The sequence below is a fragment of the Pongo pygmaeus genome, chromosome 23, assembly GCF_028885625.2.
Source record: "Pongo pygmaeus isolate AG05252 chromosome 23, NHGRI_mPonPyg2-v2.0_pri, whole genome shotgun sequence".
Lineage (NCBI taxonomy): Eukaryota > Metazoa > Chordata > Mammalia > Primates > Hominidae > Pongo > Pongo pygmaeus.
Window position 1 is genome coordinate 51,439,237 of NC_085931.1, and position 18,184 is coordinate 51,457,420.

At 40.8% G+C, this 18,184-nt stretch overlaps 1 protein-coding gene across 3 annotated transcripts in view; it reads right to left on the reverse strand.

Moving 5' to 3' along the window:
• The window catches only part of MRTFA (myocardin related transcription factor A), a 137,624-nt gene that overhangs the window by 91,025 nt on the left and 28,415 nt on the right, over positions 1-18,184 (reverse strand). For 2 of the 3 annotated variants that reach the window (XM_054469573.1, XM_054469571.2), the window contains exon 2: positions 16,435-16,583. The exons of the other annotated variant lie outside the window; for it this stretch is intronic. In XM_054469573.1, the coding sequence (XP_054325548.1) occupies positions 16,435-16,456 (22 nt within the window). In that variant the 5' untranslated portion in view covers positions 16,457-16,583. The remainder of the gene's footprint in view (positions 1-16,434; positions 16,584-18,184) is intronic. 3 annotated transcript variants of the gene reach the window in all.

Sequence of the window (18,184 nt, forward strand, 5' to 3'; positions counted from 1 at the left end):
CTCCAAGCTGTACTGTGTATCATCAAGAAGAGTCTAAAGAAACCACAAAGGCAGGTTCTTCACTTTAGATGCAGGAGAACTGAACTAACAAGGCTAGAAATCTGTTCATTTGTGCTTCACCACAACTGTGTGATCATCCCATAATGTATCACCATTTACTCTTTTTTAGTGGTTCAGATGTCACCAGACAATTAATTTCTCCACATTATGAACTGCCAACAAAATCAGAAATGCAGTCTGGGGGCCAGGCACGATTATAGGCGTGTACCACTATGCGCAGCTAACTTTTGTATTTTTAGTAGAAACGAAGGTTTTGCCAAGTTGGCTGGGATGGTCTTGAACCCCTGGACTCAAGTGATCTGCCCGCCTCGGCTTCTCAAAGTACCGGGATTACAAGCGTGAGCCACCGCGCCCAGCCCATAATGTTATTTTTAGAGTGGAGTGTCCTTTATCACATATACTTAGCTTGAGACTCCGATATTATTGATCAACAACAAATAGTCTTTATCAAAGCTGTACTGCAAAGAAGGCATCAGTATTTCCCAGGATACTGGCTGGGCACAGTGGCTCACGCCTGTAATCCCAACACTTTGGGAGGCCAAGGCAGGTGGATCACTTGAGGTCAGGAGTTGGAAACCAACCTGGCCAACAAGGCAAAACCCTATCTCTACTAAAAATACTTAGCCAGGCATGGTGGTGCATGCCTGTAATCCCAGCTACTCAGGAGGCTGAGGCAGGAGAATCCCTTGAACCCAGGAGGCAGAAGTTGCAGTGAGCTGAGATCGTGCCACTGCACTTCAGCCTGGGCAACAGAGCAAGACTGTCTCAAGTTTAAAAAAAAAAAAAATTCCCAGGATACTTAAAAAATAATAAACTGCCTGAAACTTCATAGACTAATTCAAAAGATTCAGTTAAATTTATATAAAAATTATTAATTTGACAGCTTTAAATGTAAATGGTAAAGAAAGTTCAAAACTGAAATGAGGATGATGAGCCTTCTCTGCATAAGTTTGTTATTTTAAGAAAACAAATATTTATAATTGAAAATTAGATATAAAAATTCATAACTGACTACCTAATTGCTTTGTGGCTGAAAAAAAATTAACCTAGACTTCTCAAATTTCTTAAGACTCAAGTTCTTGTAGCTGGGCATAGTAGCTCACACCTGTAATCCCAGGTACTAGGAAACTTAAGGCAGAAGGATCACCGGAACCCAACAGTTCAAGGTTGTACTAAGCTATGATCACATCACTACACTCCAGCCTGAGGAAGACCCAGTCTCTAAAAAAATAAAAAGACTTAAATTATCAGATAATCTCAAGATAAATGCTATATCTAATCAGAAATTAGGCCATGGCTGGTTCCAAACAAGTCAGTACATCACAGCAGCCTTTCTGTTAGGAAACAGTACCTTTTCTGATTAATAAAACCAGGTGAGTGGTGAAAAACAATTTAACATTACTTCTAATTCTAATATTTTTATGAAAACAAGGAACTGAAAATTATTTTCTGAAACTAGATCTTAAAACTTCACCCACACAAATGTAAGCAATCTAAATGACAAGGAAAGAAAGAGGAAAGCAGTTACTTATGTAAGTGAGAACCTTGAAGAGGATTTGATCAAACAGAATCCTCAACTTAGAATGAACCTCAAGATGTGTGACAAAGGCCATGCCACTCTTTTTTAAATTATGAAACATTCCAAATTGGAATGAATTCTCTGGATATAGTATCTTTGAGGAAACTCAGTCCCTTCATGTCCATCATCTTACAAACATGGCTTAAAACTTACCTATTCTAAGAAACCTTCTCTGATTAGCCTCAAAAAGCTGATCCTCTACCTGCTGTATCTTCAGGATAAAGTTTCCTCTTATTTTGTAGCATAATGACTGTATCTATCCCCAACCGAATGCTAAGCTCTTTGAGGAAAAGGATTAGCCATGTTGTTTACTTTTTTTTTTTGCCACAAAATAAGACAGAGCTCTATGCAATGGATACTCAATAAACATTATCAGATACCCACAGCATCTAGTCCACTGTCTTTCAACAGATGCTCACAAATTACTGAATTCTTAGTGATTTATCATCATTGCCAACTTTCAGGCAAAGGGAAATGGAAAGACCTCAAACTCACAATTAGCCCCTGGTAACAATAACATCTAGACTGCAGGGATCAACATTTATGTCAAAATGAAGTTAAAAAATTATCTATGAGTCTTATCCATCCTCTCTCATACTGTATCTAATCAAGAGACTACATGGTTTAATAGTCAGGTGTTTTGAGGTCAAGGGTTTAAACTCTAACTTCAGCATTTATCAGCTAGGTTCCAGTTTCTCGCAAAGTAAAATTTTACTTATCTTAAAGAATTGCTATTGGAGTTAAATGAGATAACTACTTAAAGTGCCCAATACAAGAAAAGTAGTTAATACATGGTAGCTAATCTTACTGTTCAACAAGTAATGCCATGGTTTGAATGTGTCCCCTCCAAAATTCAGGAGTTGTCAACATGATAGTATTAGGAGGTGAGGCCTTTAAAAGATGATTAGGCTATGAGGGAACCTCCCTCATGAATGGGATTAAAGCCCTTATTAAAGAGGCTTCACACAGCTTTCAGGTGGCTTGCCCTTCTGCCTTATGCCATATGAGGACACAGCGTTCTTCCCCTGCAGAGGATGCAGCCCTCACAAGACAACCAAACCTGCTGGTTCCTTGATCTTAGGACTTCTCAGCCTCCAGAACTATGAGAAGTAAATTTCTGTTCTTAATAAATTACCCAGTCTCAGGTATTCTGTTGCAGCAGCACAAAATGAACTAAGACAATTATAAAGAAAAAGTAGATATAACATAGATTATATTATTAAAGTGCATTGGCCAGGCGCGGTGGCTCACACCTGTAATCCAGTCACTTTCGGAGGCCAAGGCAGGTGGATCAACAGGTCAGGAGATCGAGCCCATCCTGGCTAACACGGTGAAACCCTGCCTCTACTAAAAATACAAAAAAATCAGCCGGGCATGGTAGCGGGCACCTGTAGTCCCAGCTACTTGGGAGGCTGAGGCAGGAGAATGGCGTGAACCCGGGAGGCAGAGCTTGCAGTGAGCCGAGATTGTGCCACTGCACTCCAGCCACTCCAGCCTGGGCGACAGAGCGAGACTCCGTCTCAAAAAAATAAAATAAAATAAAGTGCATTATGACACCAATTCTTTGATAAAATATAGTATACAAAATATAATCCCTTCTTGAATGTGATCTGCTTCCCACTGTAGTGAACTTCCCCACAAAAATGATCTCTGCAGTAAGGTAATTTGCCAAGTAGCCTAGAAAACAAGATTGTGCACAGATGCACACTTATACTTCCCAACATAACTCAGTTTTATGCAATATTTACACATTAATGGGAACTGAACACCCAGATCTTTACTATTAAGAAACTGTGGTATTTATCCCCAATATCTTACAATCTACGTCTCACTGGCATTTGAAGGAGATGTGGCTTCTTCAGCGCCCAATGAGGTTGGACGTTCAGGGACTTATTCCAACCTACTTGTTAAGAATCTTAGGCAAATACAAAAACAATAACAATTCTCTAAATGGGGGGTGATGAATCATGACTTTATTCAACCAGCTCATTCTGACTGCTGCATTTACAACTACTGTTTTTCTATATACCATGTCTCTAAAACTAATGACCCCCCATTTATCACCATTTTCACCGTTTAAGGAGAGTTTAAAAATACGGTAGCATAATACTATTAGGAAACAGCTAACCGAATGTACTAGCTACCAGCAAGCATATGTGACACACAAAAAGTACTCTATAAAATATGTCAATGAAATATTGCTGAATACACCATTATTTTAATTATTCAATGACCACATGTAAGAAATGCTGATTCTGCTTATTATGGTTGGTGAGTTCTGACTAGGATACATTACGGTCTCCATTGGCACCTTGTTAAAAGCTACTGTGCCCCAAGAGAAGCATACTACAATCTTAGAAACTTCTCCTTTGGCCAGGCATGGTGGTTCAAACTTGTAAAACTAGCAATTTGGGAGACCAGGCAAGTGGATCACTTCAGCGCAGGAATTCGAGACCAACCTGGGCAACAAGGCAAAACCCCATCTCTACAAAAAATACAAAAAATTAGCCAGGCGTGGTGGCATGCATCTGTAGTCCCAGCTACTCCAGAGGCGGAGGCAGGATAATTACTTCAGCCTGAGAGTTTGAGGCTGCAGTAAGCAGTGATTGCACCACTGCACTCCAGCCTGGGTGACAGAGTGAGACCCTATCTCAAAAAGAAAAAAAAAAAAAAAGAAACAAACAAACAAACTTCCCAGCTGGGCGCCAGGGCTCACTTGAGCCCAGGAATTCGAGACCAGCCTGGGCAACATGGCAAAATCCTGTCTCTAAAAAAAATACAAAAAATTAGAAGGGTGCCTGCAGTCCTAGCTATTAGAGAGGCTGAGGTGGAAGGATCACTTGAGCCTGTCAAGGCTGCAGTGAGCTATGACGGTGCCACTGCACTCCCACCTGTGTGACAGAGCAAGGCCCTCTCTGAAAGAAAAAAAAAAATTGTCCTAGATTAAGAACCACTGGGTTATTTCAAGGATTAAAGAAGTTGATTTAGGCCAGGTGCAGTGGCTCACGCCTGTAATCCCAGCACCTTAGGCCAAGGTGGGTGGATCACGAGGTCAGGAGTTAGAGGCCAGCCTGACCAACATGGCGAAACCTCATCTCTACTAAAAATACAAAAATTAGCCGGGCATGGTGACACACACCTGTAGTCCCAGCTAGCCGGGAGGCTGAGGAATGAGAATTGCTTGAACCCGGGAGGCAGAGGTTGCAGTGAGCCGAGATCAAGCCACTGCACTCCAGCCTGGGCAACAGAGCAAGAGAGAGCAAGACTCCGCCTCAAAAAAAAAAAAAAAAAAAGAGTTGCTTTATATATAAAGTACATAGAACAGTACCTGGGTACAGGTGCTGTTACTAAGATTAGCATAGTGGCTTCTAGGGAAAAATAAGTTTCTCCTAGCAGCAATTGAAGACAATTAGATTCATCCCCAATTTGATTAAGTAAATAACAAAAATTTAAATAAATCACAGATGCTGATAGGATGTGAAAAAATGGGTTTGTCTATTCCCAATAAGATTGATTTACATGCTGGGCACAGTGGCTCATGCCTGTAATCCCAGCACTTTGGGAGGCCGAGGCAGGCAGATCATTTGAGGTTAGGAGTTCAAGACCAGCCTGACCAACATGGTGAAACCCCATCTCTACTAAAAGTACAAAAAAACTAGCTGGGCGTGGTGGTGCATGCCTGTAATTTCAGCTACTCAGGAGCCTGAGGCAGGAGAATTGTTTGAACTCGGGAAGCAGAGGTTGCAGTGTGCTGAGATCATGCCAGTGCACTCCAGCCTGGGCAACAGAAACAGACTACGTCTCCAAAAAAAAAAAAAAAAAAAGGATTTATTTAGACTCATTACCACTTTCTATGGGTATAATGTATTCTGTTCATACTGAAATCTCTGGCCTCACAATTGAGGTTGTCTCTCAATTGGAAGTTTCTTTAAGGTGGAAGAATGTTAGTAATATGTTCTTTCCATTGTAACTGTGGTTTGAGGGCACTTTTTTTTTTTTTTGCAAAGTAAGAGTCTGGCTTCTGGCTGGGGATGGTGGCTCACACCTGTAAGACCAACACTTTTGGAGGCCAAAACAGGAGGATCACTTGAGCTCAGGAGTTCAAGACCAGCCTGGGCAACATAGCGAGACTCTGTCTCTACCAAAAAAAAAAAACTTGGTTTCTAAAATTATCATATGCTTCTCTTTGTGTTCACGGTAGCTTTTAACAAGGTGCTGGTATCAACAGCTCAACCCTCAAACATCCATGCTAACAGCAGAAAATACACTGCACAGAAAGAAAAGATGGTAGACAGTATCTTTTAGAGTGGGCAGGAATGCCTGTATTTGTATTTAGTACTGAGTAATTATTTCCAATTTTCGAGGAAGTCACAAAGCTGCCACAAATTGTTTAACTATACAATTCTTCCTTTGCCAGGGTCCAGTGCCTGCTCAGCTTATCATTTCATACTGGCAAACAACTATACAACTTTTCCTCATCTGCTATACAAAGATTAAAATAAGCAGAGGTGGTCACATTCTAAACATTTCCTGGTTCACACCTTCCCCTATTAGGGAAATCACTTTTGGGCACAAAAGATCATCCATTCTAACTCTTCTTGGGCAAATATCTTGTTTGTGTCAACCAAGTATTTTGTAAACAGAATATAATGCCAATATCATTAAGTATTTGAAAGAAAGATTTGCCAAAAATATCCCTGTAATGACCTACTCTTAGGATAATCCAGGATTGATAAAAAGCCAAATTCTCCCCATAGCCGAAAGAGGTTTGCCTCAGCCTGAGGCTATTTTCCCTAAGTGAGAGTTTCTAAACTTTCTGGTAAGCTTCTCTTTCTCATCCAGCTGGTCAAAGTTTTCTGATAACAACATACCACACAACTGAAAAGCTAAGTTTCTCAGCCTGAATTTTTGTTTATACCTGATAGAAGCTACTGCTTTCTCCTAGTGGAAATTCAAAATACCTAAGCTTATCTCCACAAAACTCTTCAAATACTTTCAGTAATCTAATGGCAACAGCTTTGCTACTAAAAATTTCCCAACATCTTCCTGTTTGGGCAGGTCTTGCTGAAAACCCCCTCCTCATAAGGAGGAATCTGAGAAAAAATACTGCCAACTTCAAGTTCCCTTAGGCAAATTTCCAGCCCCAGTGCAAGGCCATGAGGTTAAACATTTCTCAATGACGCAGGCTCCCTCAGAGGAAGGAACAAGAAAAAAAAAAAAAAAATCAAAACGTATTCTTCCCACTGCAGTAAATCAAGAAACAGCAGCCAAGTACTTTAAAAAAAAAAAAAAAAAAAAAAAAAGTGAAGTTAATTCTGCCAAGGCCCCCAGTGGAAGTACAGAACCCAAATGAGAGCTATGGGATGAGAGAAAAAGAACTGCAAAACCAGCAATCCAGTCAAATTGACAGATATGTCTCTAGATTCTCTAGATAATCTCTGGAGTACCAATAGAGTGTAAGGTCCCAGCCACTGTATAATTTACGATAACTAGGACAACTAAAGTAAAGTGATTGAATTAGTGGCTGGAGGTAAGGAATGGTGTCACACATTAAGCAAATCATGATTCAGGATTAAAATGTACATTAGGTGAGAGGCTGGGAAAACTAAAGGAAAGTACATTTAATCAACTTCTCGGTGAAGGAATATATAAGGCTGATCACAAAGAAGGCAAGCTCATGTGAGGGGCTGGTAGGGTTCTTGGACCTCTGGCCACCTGCAGATAAATAATTGATTGAAATAAAACCCGAAATGTTCTCCAGAAACAGATTAATACAAAACAGAATTTTAGAGTTCAAAAGGTCCTAAATGCTTACAAGAAAATGCCAGTGATGAAAATATCATGTGTACAGTGCTTTACTTCTCAAAGTGCTTTCACTGAATCATTAAATAAAAATTATTATGTACCTGCTATGTGTTAGGAACTGGGAATACAGAAATTAGATACCACCCCTGCTTCAAAGGGGCCATACTTCTAACAATGAGACCTGCTAGGAATGAAAATGCAGCAAACAATCGTTCTTTGGTGGTATGCAGTAAACATAAGGAGAGCACAGCAGAAGGGGCACCGAAGTTTCTCGGGGGATCAAAGACAGCACACATCTCAGAAGAGACAGCCCTTGAAGTGAGGCCAGAAGGCTGGCAAGCAGAAAGAGGAACGGTTATATGCAAAGGAATATATGTGCTTTTTTTAAAAAAAGCACAAAGTGTTCTGGGAACCAAAAGCTGGTCAGTACTTCTGGGGACTGTTGAGTTTGGAAGTGATATGAGATAACCACATAGTCAGAGAACAGACAAATAAAATAGTTTAAGTTTTACCCCACAAGAAATGGAAGAATTCTGAGCAGGAGAAAGAAAATGATTAGAATTGGTAGTTAGCGAAAGTATCTTGGCAGCTGAATGGACAGACTGGAGGAGAGTTGAACTATAGCCAGGGAGCCCAATAACAAGTCCCCTGAAACCACAGAGAAAAATGCTGACAATATGATACAGGGCAGAGAGACAAAATATAAGAGGTCAAGGTAGAGGTAAAATCTAGAGAACTCACAAGTCAAATAGGTATGACAAGTACAACAAGAAAGGAGGAATCGAGACTGACTCCTAATTTTCTGGCTAGGGCAACTGGCACTATACATTAGGGAATGCAGGTTGGGAGTAGTCACCAAGAACGGCGATATCAGTTTTAAGTGCACACTAGTCATTTAGATGTCCAGGTGGGAAGAATTAGTGGATTAACTGAATCTAGAACTCAGTAAACAGATCATGGATATAGATACCTATACACATATCACATTTGAATACCTTTCCTATTTGGAGGAAATTCTAAGATGGGGGAAGGCAGTCACCTTTTCCCACTACAGGAACTGACAGTAACAGAAATTCCCTCTCTCTGTTCCCTGGCATCTAGTTCACAAATATATAACCCAAGTCAATCAGATCCTCCTATGTAGATCTTTGAATATTGAAAGAATAACACAAAGGTGGAAAATATAATCAGAAATTATTCATGGCACTGTGGCAAGTGCCTACTGGTGGCAGTGCCAACAGTAACGGATGTTCATGGGAGACCAGGCCAGCAGCAGTGGCAGAGAAGGTCCAGCGAGCAGTGCTAGAGACAGAGTCCTCAGCCAACTGGTCCCATTACATGGTCTTTACTATGTCTTGCCTCACTCAGTTTCTGCTCATTTTCTGAACTGTGTTATCCAGCCTTCCCTTTTAAGGCTGTGCACTATCCAATACTTTTCCAATAAATTTATTTTATGTTTAGGTAAACCAAGATTATGTGAAAAATCCTGAGTAGTACAGAATGAGGAGGGAACACAGAACAGGTGAGATGAGGCCTAGAATGGGCCCACTATATAGGGTGACTAGCAGGTCACTATGAAATTAGTTCATATGTGTCATCTCCTTCCATCCTTACGATCCCTTGTGAGGAAAATAAGGCCAAGTACCATATCTTTATTTTAGGATAAATAAACTGAGGCTAAAAGAGATTAAGATCATACAGTTCTTTTTGCTATCCAAGAGTGTCCTCAAAAAAGTTGTTTTACAGGTGCTCATCAAAAGGAGATGTTAAATGAGCAATACTAATTCTTACAGCAAATGTCAATGGACACAGATGATAACCCCACATGGGTCCCAATGCTGGTCTTCCAGCTTCTTCAATTTTGGTAATATAAAGAAGATCCTAGCAGAAGCATTAAATTCCTTATAGACAATCACCTAGAAACATACCTAATGAGGATCCTTGCCATCATCCTTCCACTCAGGGTACCTCGGTTACTACTGAAAGAATACATCATAAGCTAAAGGGATTCCTCAAGTGGAAGAAAGGATCTTCTATCCCTAACCATGAGAACCACTGTGGGAATGAGAGGTTGAGAGCTTTCGAAAGATGATTATTTCTCAACTTCATTCCTTTGGGATATGTCACAGCCAGTAAGGGAGAAATTGGAAAAAGCAGCTTTCACAAGCTGCCAAATCCATGTCCTAGTCCCAAGGGATAATTAGCCAGTGAAGTTTTGTGGAGCTGATGTAATGTTGGCAGAGGCTAATGTTTTATGGTTGAACATGTAGCCTCTTGATATTTAGCTACAGGGCTAAAAGGATGACATCCTGAAAAGCTAAGAAATTCATACCCATAACACCACCACTTAGCAATGTGCATCTTAAAAGTAATTTGTAAACTTTAACTGATCCATCTTTATCATGATTAGTTAAGAACATTTGTTAAACTATAAATTCTCTATATTTTATTTTATATAACTATTTTGCTATGAAAAGAAATTTCTAGGTAACACAGACAATTTAGAAAGCTTAAAGTAACAAAATAATTAGAAGAAAGGAAAGTTTTACAAGGAGTAAAGTCTGTTTGTGGCACTTTCATCCCACTACCACGACACCAAGTTTAAAGTCATCTGATGAGCTTATGAAAACCATTTTTGAAACTGAGTACTCTAAGCCAAAAGTTTTCAGGAGTACCAAATCTCTCACAAAAAGTGTCAATCTTAGAAACCTTAGAAGTATTCTGAGATGCAGGAGGTAAGAATTAACGGACAAGAAGCAGAAATATTAAAACACTAACACTCTTGGTTTGAGTTTGAGCTGTTAAACTTCTTGCAGGCCAGGCATGGTGGCTCACGCCTGTAATCTCAGCACTTTAGGAGGCCAAGGCGGGTGGATCACCTGAGATCAAGAGTTCAAGACCAGCCTGGCCAACATGGTGAAACCCCATCTCTACTAAAAATACAAAAATTAGCTGGGCATGGTGGTGTGTGCCTGTAATCCCAGCTATTTGGGAGGCTAAGGCAGGAGAATCACTTGAACCCAGGAGGCAGAGGTTGCAGTGAGCCAAGATCACGCCATTGCACTGCAGCCGGGGCAACAACAGCGAAGACTCCATCTCAAAAAAAAAAAAAAAGAAAAGAAAAGAAAAAAAGAAAAGGAAAAAACAATGCTTGCCATTAAAAAAAAAAGAGTCCTTAGACTTAAATATGCCACAATGATCTCCAAAGCCTGAACAAAACTAAGTACATTAATAAAAAAATAAAATCCCTAATCAGTAAGCCAAAATATGTAGTGCTTTTAAATATGTGCTAGCTCCTTAATAAGAGACAACTTTTAGGCTGGGCGTGATGGCTCACATTTGTAATCCTAGCATTTTTGGGAGGCTGAGGCAGAAGAATCACTTGAGCCGGGAGTTTGAGACCAGCCTGGGCAACATAGCAAGAGCCTGTCTCTAGTTAAAGTAATAATTTTTTTTTTTTTAAGTTAAAAAGAGGCCGGGCACGGTGGCTCACACCTGTAATCCCAACACTTTGGGAGGCCGAGGCGGGCAGATCACCTGAGTGAGGTGGAGAGATAGAGAACTGACTGGCTAACACGGCAAAACCCCATCTCTACTAAAAATACAAAAAAATTAGCCAGACATGGTAGCGCGTGCCTGCAGTCCCATGTACTCGGGAGGCTGAGGCAAGAGAATCGCGTGAACCAAGGTTGGCAGTGAGCCAAGATCACGCCACTGCACTCCAACCTGGGTGACAGAGCAAGATCCCATCTCTACAAATAAATAAATAATTAAATAAATAAATAATAAAAGTTAAAAAGAGACAACCTCTGATTCAACTCTGGGCAGAGGTGTATCCATTCAGGAATGTGGACATGAAAACTGTGGTTTATATATCTTTATAATTTCCTAAGAATTGAGAATCACGTTTCTTAAAATGAATGGTGGGGAGGAGTGAGTTAGAGATGGCCAAAAACAAAAATGTCCCTCCTACTTTTTTTTTTTTTTTTTGAGTCAGAGTCTCACTCTGTCGCCCAGGCTAGAGTGCGATGGCATGAACTTGGTGCACTGCAAGCTCCACCTCCGGGGTTCAAGCGATTCTCTGCCTCAGCCTCCTGAGTGGCTAGGATTATAGATGCAAGCCACCATGCCTGGGTAAATTTGTATTTTTTTTAGTGAAGACAGGGTTTCACCATGTTAGCCAGGCTGGTCTCGAACTCCTGACCTCAAGTGAGCCACCTGCTTCAGCCTCCCAAAGTGCTGAGATTACAGACGTGAGACACCACGCCCAGCCCTTCCTACCTCTTAAAAAGGAACAGTTTGTACATGCTCTTCAGGGAAACATTTCTTTGGAGAAATAGTTGGGTTGAAGGACCTGGACACAGAATGAAATGGTTTCTTCTCAATTTCTCCAATATTTCTTCCTTTTTTTTTTTTTTTTTTTTTTTTTTTTGAGACAGAGTCTTGCTCTGTCGCCCAGGCTGGAGTGCAGTGGCGTGATCTTGGCTCACTGCAACCTCCGCCTTCTGGGTTCAAGCAATTCTCCCGCCTCAGCCTCCCGAGTAGCTGGGACTACAGGCGAGCAGCACCGTGCCTGGCTACTTTTTGTATTTTTAGTAGAGACGAGGTTTCACCACATTGGCCAGGCTGGTCTCCAACTCCTGACCTTGTGATCCACCTGCCTCGCCCACCCAAAGTGCTGGGATTACAGGCCTGAGCCACTGCGCCCGGCCTTCTCCAATATTTCATATTCATTTCTTTCATTCATTAACATACATTTACTCAGCATTTACTATGTATCAAGCACCCTAATAAGATCCTGGATATAAAATGCTAAAACAATAAAAATAAGATACCTGCCTTTGTGGCATTTACAGTCTAGTGAGAAAAATATACATTTAAAAACACCCAAAAAAATCTCATAAAATAATCACATACTAGGCCGGGTGTGGTGGCTCATGCCTGTAATCCCAGCGCTTTGGGAGGCCGAGTCAGGAGGATCACTTGAGGCCAGGAGTTGGAGACCAGCCTGGCAATACAGCAAAACCCCATCTCTACTAAAAATACAGAAACTGGCCAGGCGTGGTGGCATGCACCTGTAATCCCAGCTACCTGGGTGGCTGGGGCACGAGAATCGTTTGAACTCAGGTGGCGGAGGAACCTAGAAAACAGAGAGGCAGATGGAACCTAGAAAGCAAAGAGAAAATGGCAGCAGGTAAAGTTGAAGAGGTAGGCAGGAACAGAGAAAATGGAGCCATGCATATCAGGAAACTCGCCTTACCAGTATATAAGGACAAATATTGACTGCAGGACTAGATATTATTTAACCCCTTATTCTGAACTACCTAAACCAGAATATAATCCCTGTGCAGATGGCAACCACATTTTCGGTAGATTCTCAAACAACTTTCACGCAACATCTAGCACGTGACAAATTCTGTACACGCACACATATATACACTATTTCCTCAAATTCAAACTTTTCTAAAAACATCCAAACTACCTACCTTAGTTGGGATTAAACATATATTTAGTAACATTGAATCGGTTGACCAAAAGCCTACATGCAAGAGGACCTTCAGGATAAAGCAATGGAAGATTATTTGCAAACATCTCAAGGACTGACTTAGCTGATATAAAACTCAGCTGTTAATAAGTTTCTGGGCTAGGCACGGTGTCTCATGCCTGTAATCCCAACACTTTTGGGAGGTCAAGGTGGGTGGATCACTTGAGGTCAGGAGTTCGAGGCCAGCCTGGGCAACACGGTGAAATCCTGCCTCTACTAAAAATACAAAAATTAGCCGGCTGTGGTGGCAGGTGCCTTGTAGTCCCAGCTACTTGGGAGGCTGAGACAGGAGAATCACTTGAACCTGGGAGGTGGGGGTTGCAGTGAGCCAAGATTACACCATCACACTCCAGCCTGGGACACAGAGCGAGAGAGTGCCTCAAGAAAAAAAAAAAGGAAAAAGAAAAAAAAAAAAGAAAAGAAAAGTTTCTGAAAGCCTTCTCAGAAGAGAAGGAAGAGAATAAGCAAGGGAACTTTTTTCTTACCAAAGCCAACAAGGACCTTCACACAGCAAATGTTCCTACTCTAAAGATATACAGGTTTAATTTTAATTCCAACCCACAGAAACTATTAGCTACAATGGAAAAAATGTCTAATGTACGTTTATGGCAAGACATGCTAGAAGTTTTGCTTAGTTTCAAGCATATGACACCGGTTTTGGCCATAGGTATAGTCAGAAACATTACTACACTGTAATTCAAAATAGCATCCCTTCTAATCCTTGTGAACAGGTACAACAGTCACAGTTAAAAACAAGGAAGCTTCTATGCAAAGGTTAGCGCTCATCTTATAAGAGCTTTTTTTAAATGTCAAATTTATTTTTTAAAAAAGAAGGCCATTCCTATGCAGAAAGAAGGTCTAGGACAACATAATTTTTTTCTTTTTTTTTTTCCTTTTTTTGAGACAGGCTCTCACTCTGTCACCCAGGCTGGAGTGCAGTGGTGCAATCACAGCTCACGGCAGCCTCGACTTCCCGGGCTCAAGCAATTCTCCTGCCCCAGCCTCCCAAGCAGCTGGGACTATAGGTGTGCACTACCACGCCTGGCTAACTTTTCATTATTTGTAGAGATGGCGGTCTCACTATGTTGCCCAGGCTGTTCTAGAGCTCCTGGACTCAAGCAATCCTCCTGCCTCGGCATCCCAAAGTGCTGGGATTACAGGTGTGAGTCACTGTGCCTGGCCCCTTAAAATACATATTCTAAAAGAAGAAAAAGTTGGAGGGTTTTTTTGTTTTTTACATTTACGTTGTAGTGTTCTGGCAGGGAAAGATAAAACAGGAAGGGAAGGGGGACTAAAAAGTCAGGTAGGCTAAGTACTGGGAGAATGAAGCAAAGGAACCTAGACAAGTTAGAACAGCCTATCAACAGCTAACATACAGGGTCCGAAAAAGGGCTTGAAGTTCACATGAAAGGCAATATAGTATAGTGGTAAAGAGCATAGATTCTAACCCAGGCCAGCTGGGTACAATCTTAGCCATAAAATGGCATAAGAGCACCCATCTCACATAGTTGTTGCAAAGAGTAAGAGTTAATATACGTAAGGAGCTTGGTACACGGTCTGCCACATTGCAATGTTGTGATTTATAATAAATATATATTTGGTCTTTGTCTTCACTCCTGGCACCGAGATCCTAAAATTGGACCTTGAAATTTCCTAAGAATAACAAAGGTAAAAGGAGTCGTCTTTTGTTATTCATAACAGGTCCCTTTCAACCATACCTGAGTTTATGTTAATGAGCTGACTTTGGAAAGCCCTTATGGATGAGGGCTGGTTGCCAGGGAAAACAATCATGTGATTAGAGGATTAGAACTTGCAGCCCCACCATACTCCAACTTCTGGGGATGCAAGAGGGGCTGGAGATTGACCTACTCACCAATGGCCAATGATGTCATTAATCATGCCTACATGATGAAGACTCCATAGAAACCAAAAAGGACAGGGTTCGGAGAGCTTGCAGACTGATAAACCCAGACAGTGTTGTGGGGGTGGTATGGCCAGAGAAGGCATGGGAGCTCCACATAACCCCCTCATAGTTCACCCTATGCTTCTCTCCTATTTGGCTGTTCCTGAGTTTTATTCTTTATAATAAATTGACAAATTTAAGTAACGGGCCTTCATAAGTTCTGTGAGTCGTTCTAGCAAATGATCCGACCTGAGGAGAGGGTTGTGGAAACCTCTGATTTGTAGCCAACTCAGACAGAAGTTGTGGATAACCTGAGGACCCACCACTATCGACTGGCATCTGAAGTTCAGGGAAATCTTGCGGGCCTGAGCCCTTAACCTGTGGGGGTCTGCACTAACTCCAGGGAATTAATGTCATAATTGAGTTAAATTGTAGAATACCCAGTTGGTGTCCAGATGGTTGGAGAATTGGTTGTTGGTGAGGGAAAAAAACAAAACAAAACCCACACATCTGATGTCATCAGAGGTGGAGTGTTGAAAGGAGTAGTAGAGTACAGAAAAAAACAAAACGGGGGCCGGGCATGGTGGCTCACGCCAGTAATGCCAGCACTTTGGGAGGCCGAGGTGGGCGGATCACAAAGTCAGAAGATCAAGATCATCCTGGCTAACAAGGTGAAACCCCATCTCTACTAAAAATGCAAAAAAAATTAGCTGGGCGTGGTGGCGGGCACCTTTAGTCCCGGCTTCTCAGGAGGCTGAGGAAGAAGAATGGCGTGAACTCGGGAGGCATAGGTTGCAGTGAGCCAAGATCGTGCCACTGCACTCCAGCCTGGGCAACAGAGTGAGACTCTGTCTCCAGAAAAAAAAAAAAAAAAAAACACTGTCTGTCTTTACTCTTCATGCACTATAAACTCTAAGTGTTAGCTATTATCATTTTAAATATATTTATTTTTGCTGGAATTCTTATAAAATCCACTTAGAATTCAATATTCTAGAAATATGTCTCTTTTATGTTTTTGTGATTTTTGTTTTGGAGGCTTTTGGTGGTGGTGGTTTTGTTTGTTTTTGGGGTTTTTTTGAAGCAGGGTCTCACTCTGTCGCCCAAGCCAGAGTGTAGTGGCAGGATCTTGGCTCACTGAAACCTCTGCCTCCCGGTCTCAAGGGATGCTCCTGCATGATCTCTTTTAATAAAGTTAGTCTAATCTGTGCTTAAGGGAGACAATAAAAAAGATGTGTCCACCTGTGAGGCAGAATTTTAAATGGAAAACTACCCCTGAGTTTAGGCTTGGTGGGACCCGAAAAATGAGTGAGGATGGGTACACGGGGTAGAAGGAAATTTGGGGATAAAACTCAGGGCCACCTATAGAGATGGTCCTTCTCACTTAGAGATTACCCTCTAGAATTCTTCTCAAACCTTGGAGGGTTTTGTGTAATATTTCATTTAGACAGCTCACTTCTTGGAAAGAGATCAGGGTTGAGAGACGAAGGCGATGTAGGTAGAAAAAGAAGCTCACACACTTGGTTTTGTTTTAGCGTTACCTACCAGCGCTGCCCCCTCTTCTCATGCTTGCTTACTTCCTTCAGAAGTCATTTTAACTCCAACCTCCTTGTGTCCAAACTGGCTCAAAGCACTCCAAAGTGGAGGTGAAAGGCAATCACGCCGATTTGTTATACCCAATTTGAGACATTTTTCTGTTGTACATAAAAGCAAAAAAGAAATAAAAGCAATAGAATGTTCCATAAACTTAAAAAAAATGTTAGAACAATCACACCCACTCATGGGTTCTGAAAAGTACAATAATGGAGTCAGGCTAGTACAAAGGCCTAAGAGCAGAGTCTGAGTGAAAGTGATCAATCTAGTTTCACTTTGGAAACTGGATAGAAACTAGCAACGGAAGTCAGACTCTATGAGGTAATTTTTGCAATAGTTGTTGGCCTTATAATTAATAAGAGATAAGATAATTTTAACCTAAAGGTCATTTTAAGCTTACAACAACTAGAGATAATTTTATTGTAAGTTTTAAAAACTAACTTTATTGAACTTCAATTCAGACACAATAAACTTCACCTAGTGTACAATTCAAAGCGCTCTGACAATTGCATATGCCTGTATAACCACGACAATCAAGAGGTATATTTTCATCCCTAGGGTTTTCTTGTGTCCCTTTGTATTCAATTTCTCCTTCCACTTCCAAACCCAGGCAATCACTGATCTGCTGTCACTCTAGAAAAACCTGAATTTTTTTCCTCACACAATTTAAAAAATTGAGATACAATTCACATACTATAAAATTCAACCATTCAAAGTGTATAATTCCATAGTTTATCGCAACTAATTCCAGAACATTTTCATTGCCCCAAAAATAAACCCTGTATCCATCAGCTGTCACTCTCCATTTCCTGTTCTGGACATTTCATTTAAATGGAATCACACAATATGTGACCTTTTATGTCTATCTCCTTTCATTTGGAAAATGTTTTTAAGGTTCATCATTTTTTTTTTTAAAGACTGTCTCGTTCTGTCACCCACGCTAGAGTGCAGTGGCTTGATCCCCGTTCACTGCAACCTCCATCTCCCAGGTTCAAGCGACTGTTGTGCCTCAGCCTCCCGAGTAGCTGAGACTATAGGCACACGCCACCAGCCCTGGCTAATTTTTCTGTATTTTTAGTAGACATATGGTTACGCCATGTTGCCCAGGTTGGTCTCAAACTCCTGGGCTCAAGCGATCCACCTGCCTTGGCCTCCCAAAGTACTGGGATTATAGGCATAAGCCACCACACAAGGCCAAGGTTCATTCATTTTATAACATATATCAACAGTGATTTCTTTTTATGAGTGAATAATATTCCATTGTATGGATATACCATATTTTGTTTATTCATCAACTGAAAGACATGTGGGTTGTTTCCACTTTTTAGCTATTTTGAATACGCTGCTATGAACATTTGTCTGTGTATTTTTACACAGACAAATGTTTTCAATTTTCTAGGATATATATCTAGAAGTGGAATTGCTAGGTCACAGGATCTATGTTTAACTTTTTGAAAAGCTGCCAAACTGTCTGTAGTTTTTAAACTTTTCATTCTGAGATAATTATAGATTCACATAATAAGAAATAATACAAAGAGCTCATGTATAAACTTTTCATTCTGAGATAATTATAGAGTCACATAATAAGAAATAATACAAAGAGCTCATGTATCCTTTACTTAGTTCCCTCCAATGATAACATCTTGCAAAACTACAGTACAATATTACAACCAGAAGAATACTGGCACTGTTAGTCAACATA